Source organism: Octodon degus, unplaced genomic scaffold (assembly GCF_000260255.1).
Source record: "Octodon degus isolate 3935 unplaced genomic scaffold, OctDeg1.0 scaffold00164, whole genome shotgun sequence".
In the NCBI taxonomy this organism is placed as follows: domain Eukaryota; kingdom Metazoa; phylum Chordata; class Mammalia; order Rodentia; family Octodontidae; genus Octodon; species Octodon degus.
In genome coordinates, this window is record NW_004524740.1 from 1712663 (window position 1) to 1720122 (window position 7460).

A 7460-nucleotide genomic window follows, 5' to 3' on the forward strand; every position below is an offset into this window, starting at 1 on the left:
ATATATAAATACATATTTTATGTATATGTATTATGTATTATGTATATGTATTATCTTGAGGGGTCCACAAGATTCAGGGAGTGGGGAGGAACAAGAGGGAAAGGGGGTTTAGAAAAATTAAGATGTGTCATATATATGTACCAACTGCCTAAAGGAATGTAGTCATTATGTACTGTAAATACATGCTAATAAGAAAAAGATGCAGTTTAAGAAAAAATTCACACAAGGATATATAAAGATTAAAAAGCAATGAAATAAACCAGGTATGGTGGCACACATCTAGAGTTTGCTTTAAAGGTATGCACTTATGTAAAATTCATAACTTTTTAGTGTATAGTGTTTGGACTCACACAAGCATTATATAGTTTAAACACACAAGTTTCAAGTAGCTGCGCAGTCTGTCTTATCACTCATTATACCTATTATTATCTACTGAAAATTGAATCTCAGAATAATCAGCTTTCACCTACTACAGAGATATCTCTATGATCATAATTATCTTTTGGATATCACTAAATTGATAAAGAGATTGAGAATGACTTAAGTTTTTTAAAAAGGTTTTTTTTTTTTTTTTTTTTTTTGAGTACAGGGAACTGGTTTTAATTTTTAGCAGTTACTGTGGCTCTACTTTTTCTCCCTTAGAGGAAACAAAGGCCTTGACATAGGTCAGCTCAGGAAGCTAATTCTGAAACTGTATTTGCTTCCAAGGGTCAGTTGTAGTTTGTTAGATATAACCTCTGAGCATCTATAACCTGTTCCTCACTCCTTTTTCAATTTCTTCATAGCTCTCAGAGCTTTTTTCAAAAGAATAATGGATGAACCATCTTCCTTGGCCAAACCTCTGGAGCTGAACCAGCACTCAAGATTCATAATTGGTTCTGTGTCTGAAGATAACTCAGAAGATGAGATCAGCAACTTAGTGAAGTTGGATCTATTGGAAGAGAAGGAAGGCTCTCTGTCACCAGCATCTGGTAGCTCAGATACACTCTCTGATTTGGGAATTTCCAGCTTACAAGATGGCCTGGCTTCACATATAAGGTGAGAAAGACATGTTTCCTGGTTAACTTACTTGACCTGTCTTACTTGTTTTTGATTGTGTTCTGAAAAACAGCAAGACTACTGGCCAAGACTGGTTTACCTCTTCCAACATCACTGGATGCATACTTTTAATGTAATTGGAAAATGATGCATTTTGCAGGTTTTATAATTTTCTTTTTTTTTTTTTTTTTTTTTTGTGGAACCGGGGATTGAACTCAAGCCCTTGTGCTTGCTAGGGAAGTACTTATTCCACTAAGCCATCTCCTCGGCCCCTACAATTGTCTTTTTTTCTAAATGTTTTTCTCAACCTTTTTTTTTTTTTCTTTCTGAGTAAGTTAGGTTAAGGGATTTCAATCTCTATTCTACTTTGACTAAAACTTTTTTTTGATGATTGATAGGCATTCTGCAGAAGTAGGAAAATTTGTAGTGACTTTCCTTTTTTTTTTTTTAATGTATTTGGAACAAGGTTTTGCTACACAACTCAGACTCAGTGATCCTCCTGTTTTCAGTCTCCCCAGCACTGGGATTATAGGGGTGTGCTGCCAAGCCCTGTCTCAGTGGCTGGCTCGGTGCACCCATGTGCCAGGGATTAAACCCGAGTCACTGTGCTTGCCAAGGCACTTAGACCACCGAGCTATCTTATCAGCCCTGTAGTGATTTTCTTTAAACTGCTTCATGTCAGGAAGTTAGTTATATTTTGTTTCTAGTATAGCCAGCCTTCCATAAAGTATTATGATATGAATAAGGGGCTCTTACAGAGCTCTCTTTTTTTCTGTAGAAACATAATACCTGTAGTTGATAATGTTAGTACATAGTAACAGTGGACTATTCTTATTTATTGATGTTTGATTTTCCAACCACTGTGTGAGATACTAACATTTAGTCATTTGCTTTGCACTTCTTGTATTAAAGGGTCACTGTTCAAGGGTCACTTTTGGGAGGGTGGTTAAGAAATACACTGGATCTCTAGAGAGTCTGATTTCACTGGGTATTTACTTACCCTGGAACTAGAGCAATATTTAAACAACTATCTGAGTGAATCTCATGTACATCCAGTGTTAAAATTATATAGGTCAAACCTAGTTAAATGTAAGTTAGGGTGGCTATTGCAGCTGGTATTATGTTGGTACCTCTGTTATTAATGGGTCATAAAATAATTCAATTTCATTTTATATACTCAAGATAGAGATATAGTAAAATCTCAGATTGGCTCTGGCTGAGGTGACTTTTCTGTCTTATTGTTACCACCTGGACTTAGAATCTTGGCTTCTTTTGTTTGTTTTCTGGCAGAACTGGGGATTGAACTCAGGCCCTTGCGCTTGCCAGGGAAGCGCTTATTCCACTGAGCCATCTCCCCGACCCCAGAATCTTGGCTTTTAAGAGATGGAGTAGTATGTGTTAGCAATCATTGGCATTTATCTTTGAGGTCAAAAGAAAAGAAGTATAGTAAGTTGCTGCTTTATTTCATAGATTCCTAGAATTGCAATGGACCCAGACAGATAAGTTAGCCTAATTTTTTTTTTTTTTTTTTTTTTGGTGGTACTGCTGAGAATTGAATTCACTCAGGGCTTTCACATAGAGCTACATTCCCAGCAACTCCCCTGTCTTTTTTTTTTTTTTTTCTTTTGAAGCATCGTCTTGCTAAGTCTGGGCTTGAATACTTAATCCTCCCACCTCAGTTCTCACAGTGCTGAGATGATAGGCATGTGTCACTATGTCTTAACTACTTTTTGTTTTCATAGTTGAAAAAACTGAGAACTAATGAAGGGAAAAATTCACCTAAGATTGAATGGCCAGCAAACTGGAATTCAAATTTAAATGTTTCCATTCCATTTCAGTAACTTTTCTACTCCATTTCCCTGACTGCACAAATGTATTAATTATATAATTAGTTAATGCAGATTTGATTTTATGGACTTAATGAACAAAGTGTTGTATCTAACCTCTGGGTAAAGAGGAATTAGTGAGAGGAAAAAGGGGTTAGACCTTCATGCGAACATGTTTTTACTTTGTAGATCACTTAAAGTTGACTCTAAGGTTAACACTGGTGATGATATCTTCCCTGCTAAGATCATTGAGACCTGTGTGGGGTTGTGACTTGTGGGGCTACTTGTATTCTGAGGCCTGGGGACTAGTGATACTAAACTTTGTATATTGTAGTGTACTGCACAATTCCATACAACCAAAAATTGTTATTCTCAAAATGTCATAGTGCCCCTGTTCAGAAGGATTGGGTTTAACTCTCATTCCTTGAAGCAGCACACCTCCTCAAGAAATTTGTCCAGTTTAACACTATGTGAAACATAATGTCTATTTGTTGAATTAGGAAACTGTGTTTGGCAATGGTGAGATAAAAGCTATTATCAGAAACTCAGTTGATGATATCGCAGAGTAGTTTGTAATTGCCAGGTCAGTCCCAAAGTTCATGACTGTTATGCAGAGACATTGTGAACAGTGGCATGGTGCCTACGTTTCTTGCATGTCTTACTGTTGGCAAAAGTCATGCTTGCAGCTCGTGGAAGAGTCATGGACAAAAGTGTGGTCAGCAACCTGGGAAGGAACAGTTGCCAGTTTCCACTGGCATCTCAGCTAGCTAATGTTCCAAAATAGAACCGAGTTTCTTCCTTGGTGTATTTCTTAAGTCACCTTTGGATATGGTGTCCTTGGGGGTAATATAAATTCTGTCAAGTTTATTTGATAGTAGAAAGACTGCTCTGACATCTACAATCATTAGGTATGTGATCATTGACAATTCATGTTTTTTTGTTGGACTCACTTTCCTTCCTGTAAAGATAAAGATACTGATTCAGATACTTTTTATTCTTTGAACTCGAAATAGAGACTGGTGGAATTTAAGGCCACCTCTTAGAGAATAAATAGCCTAATGTTTCACAGATGTCATAGATTAATGGGACAGGGATGTCTCTTAGAGATGTTAACTGAAAGTCTCTGATACCAAGTGAAATAATTGCCATAACTTGACACTAGTCTGTCTCTTACGTTTAGGGATTGATCTTAAATTCTAACTGAATTCCCTATGTATGTAGATGACTGGAATTGTAAAATTGACTTTTCTAGGGATGAAGATGACTTGTACTCTGATTTTCCAGAATTCAACAGAAGACTGGCTGAATCATGTCTTAAGCTTTATGACCCAAATATTTGGAGATAAGGCCTCAGAAAGTAGTTAATATCTTGGTGAGACTATATGGGCTTCATTGAAGACAGTTATTTTGTCTTAATATTTTTAGATAAGATCACTTTGGAGTTATATATCAGCTGGGTTGGTATGTTTCTGAAATTCATTATTAATATCCAATTAAGCATTTAAAAAAGAATTAAAAGACAATGTGGACATCTTACTTTTATAAGTAGGATATGATTTAGAGGCATATAGTGCAGGCATCTATTTATGTAGGCACTGGCAATTTCTCTGTTCCTTATGGGATGCCACTTGAGGTCAGATTGTTCTCCATATTTAAAATATACCACATGCTATCAACCCATTCTATCAAACAGGATTGTAATCAGTTTTGTCAATTAGTGTGCTGAATTTCTGGTTAAAGTCTAGTTGGAAACAGGTTACTCCACATTTGGGTCTTTTATATCTTAGGGTAGTATGGTTTCTTTTAATTTTTTTTTTTTAATTTACTATATCTTATTGAGTATTCAAAACTCCACCTCAGTTTTCTCTTACACATCTTAAAAAATATGTACATACTCAAAATATGGAATGGCCAACTTTTTATGCTTCGCAAGCATGTTTAAGGAAGGGATTTGAGAATAATGTCATTATTGTTATTTATATGTACATAAATCAGTGTAAGATGTTCTATACTTTGAGTTTTTAATAGTTGTTACTTTGGAAGGAGGGGAGGGTGAATTATAGTTTTACCTCTTTTTTGGTCTAGAAATACAGTACTTTACCATTATCTTTGAGAGTAGAAAAGGTAAGTGATTCCCTGTAAAATGCTTCATTCCTGAAAAGAATCTTAACTAGCAAACTTTGAGGTCTTCATAAATGAAAATGTTCTGTAAAGTTTAATCCGTGATACCTGTAGGGATCTGTTGGTCTTACTACAAATGGTTCAACCTGAGAGGACATGGCAGCAGGAATGAGAAAGACAAAAGCTGGGCTAGGTGGTCGTTGGTCTGCCTGATGGGCAAGACTCACAAGTCAGCACAATGAAACCTACATTTATTTATACCTTTTGCAAAGTTAGTAACATGTGACACAAAGGTTGCCTAGTGATTAGGAGCCAACATTAACCAGTCAAGATGTTTATCTCAGGACTGAAGTCGCTTGTTTGCTTTAGGCACTGAGGCCTAGTCCTACCTACGCACCTTTGATTGACTTTTTTTTTTTTTAGCTTCCACAGCTCCCTACAATAACAAGAAGGCAGTATACTAATGAGTTTGGAAGCAACTCCTAGATGCCATATTTCATTCTGTGATTTAAAAATTGATACCCAGCTATGTGAACCTTTCTTTTCCCATGGGCAGTAGTGGTGTTGATGTGAGAGAATCTGGAAGTGGCTTTCAGCTTCTGTGCAACTAGGTTAGGAGGGGAAATTAAGGAAAGCTGTCCATGGTAGTGCACACCTATAATCCCAGTACTTGGAGTCTGAGGCAGTAGAATCACCTCAAGTTCAAGTCCAGCTTGGGCTGCAGTAGTGAGTCCAAGGCTAGCCTGAACTGTATAGTGAGAACCTGTCTTAACTACAAAAGGGAAATAAATAGAGGGAAGTTAAGGAGACTGTGTTGAGAGATAAGGCTTATCTATTGCAGGTACTACCTATCCTATTTTTCACTGTTTTCTTTCCAGTGATGGGGATCAAACTCATAGCCTCAGCCTTGCTAGGTAAAACCTTCTTCCACTGAGCAATACACCCAGTTATTCACATCTTTAAGAATTAGCAGTCATGTTTTTCAGTTAGAAAAATAGTAATGCGAGATAACATATGTCAGGTGCTCTACTGTGTTACAGATACTCTGCTGTGCTTTAGGTGGAGAACCATATTTAATCTTCACAGTTGCCCACAATGTATGGACAGAGAACTGAGACATAGCTTAAGTAACATATCTTAGTCACATAGGTAGTCAGAGACTAAATCAGGTATTGAGCCTAATTGGAGCTCATAATGTCAAACACTATAGCAAACTGGAAACCTTAGTATAATAGATATACTGTGTTTTATTCAAGAAGTTCCACTTTAATCCAGTGTCAGCCTTAGTTTATGTTATAAATGCGGTACTGGAGACCAAACCCAGAGCTTTGTATTAAGCCAGATCTCCATCCCTTTTTCTGTTTTATTTTTGAGACAGGATCTTGCTAAATTGACCATGGGGTAGTTGAAATCATGATCTTCTTTCTTTAGCCACCTGGAGTGCTGGCTTTACAGGCATGCAGCATTGTACCCAGCTCAATATCAGCCTTATTTCTCTTTTCTTTCTTTTTCTTTTTTTTTTTTTTTTCTTTTGTACCTGGAATTAAACTCAGGACCTTGTACTTGCCAGGCAGTTCTTGTGCCACTGAGCTATCTCCCCAGCCCCAATATCAGCCTTATTAAAAAGGGTTGTGGAGCCAGATGTGGTGGCAGGAGGATCAGTGGGAGTTAAAGGCCAACTTAGGCTGCATGGTGGGTTCAAAGCTAGCCTGAAGTATGTAGCAAGGCTCTGTATCAACCCTGCCACTTCCAAAAAAGGATGGAGGTTAAAAAATACATTTAAAAATAACACTTTTTTAAAAATGCAGTGCAGAAAATTAAAAACAAAGTACAAGCTAGTAAAAATAGTCTTGAAATAAAACCAAGCCGTAGATTACTCTGCTGATAAAATAAAACCAACCAGAGAATATTCTGCTAACAAGCTATTGTTTAGTCTTCTGAATCCTTTCTTATGTGTCTATATACTTATATGTGCATTTCTTTTTACTGAAATCAGGTTATTATACTGGTTATTATACGTATATCAGGTTATTATACATATGTCTACGTCAATAAATTTTTATTTCATGTAATGTATATACCACATTCAAATTTTTTTCTGTTAACAGTAAAATTTACATTCGTTCATATAAGTACCCAATCCAAGACTATATGTTGTATATTATGTCCTTATATTATTTTCCCCAGTATGAGGAATTGAACCTAGGGCTTTAGTTAGAACTGAGCTACATTCCAAGCTCTTTACTTATTTTTTTATTTTGTGATCTTGCTCAGTCACCAAGTTACCCAGGCTGGACTCAGACTGTGATCCTTCTGCCTCAGCCCCCCAGAGTGCTGAGATTGCAGGTTTGGGCCACCATGCCTGGTTCCTTAAGTTTCTTTTTTCTTTCTTTCTTTTTTTTTTTTTTTTTTTTTTTTTTTTTTTTTTTTTTTTTGCAGAACCAGAGATTGATCTCAGACCCTTGCGCTTGCCAG

The 7460-nt window shown here is 36.6% G+C and overlaps 1 protein-coding gene across 3 annotated transcripts in view; it reads left to right on the forward strand.

Annotated features, from left to right (window-relative positions):
- Acaca (acetyl-CoA carboxylase alpha) overlaps positions 1 to 7460 on the forward strand; it is a 292108-nt gene that overhangs the window by 15522 nt on the left and 269126 nt on the right. For 2 of the 3 annotated variants that reach the window (XM_004643003.2, XM_023703133.1), the window contains exon 3: positions 786 to 1038. In XM_004643003.2, the coding sequence (XP_004643060.1) occupies positions 812 to 1038 (227 nt within the window). In that variant the 5' untranslated portion in view covers positions 786 to 811. Of the gene's footprint in view, positions 1 to 785; positions 1039 to 3694; positions 3773 to 7460 lie in introns of those variants that run through there. The other variant, XM_023703135.1, reaches the window with a different exon arrangement.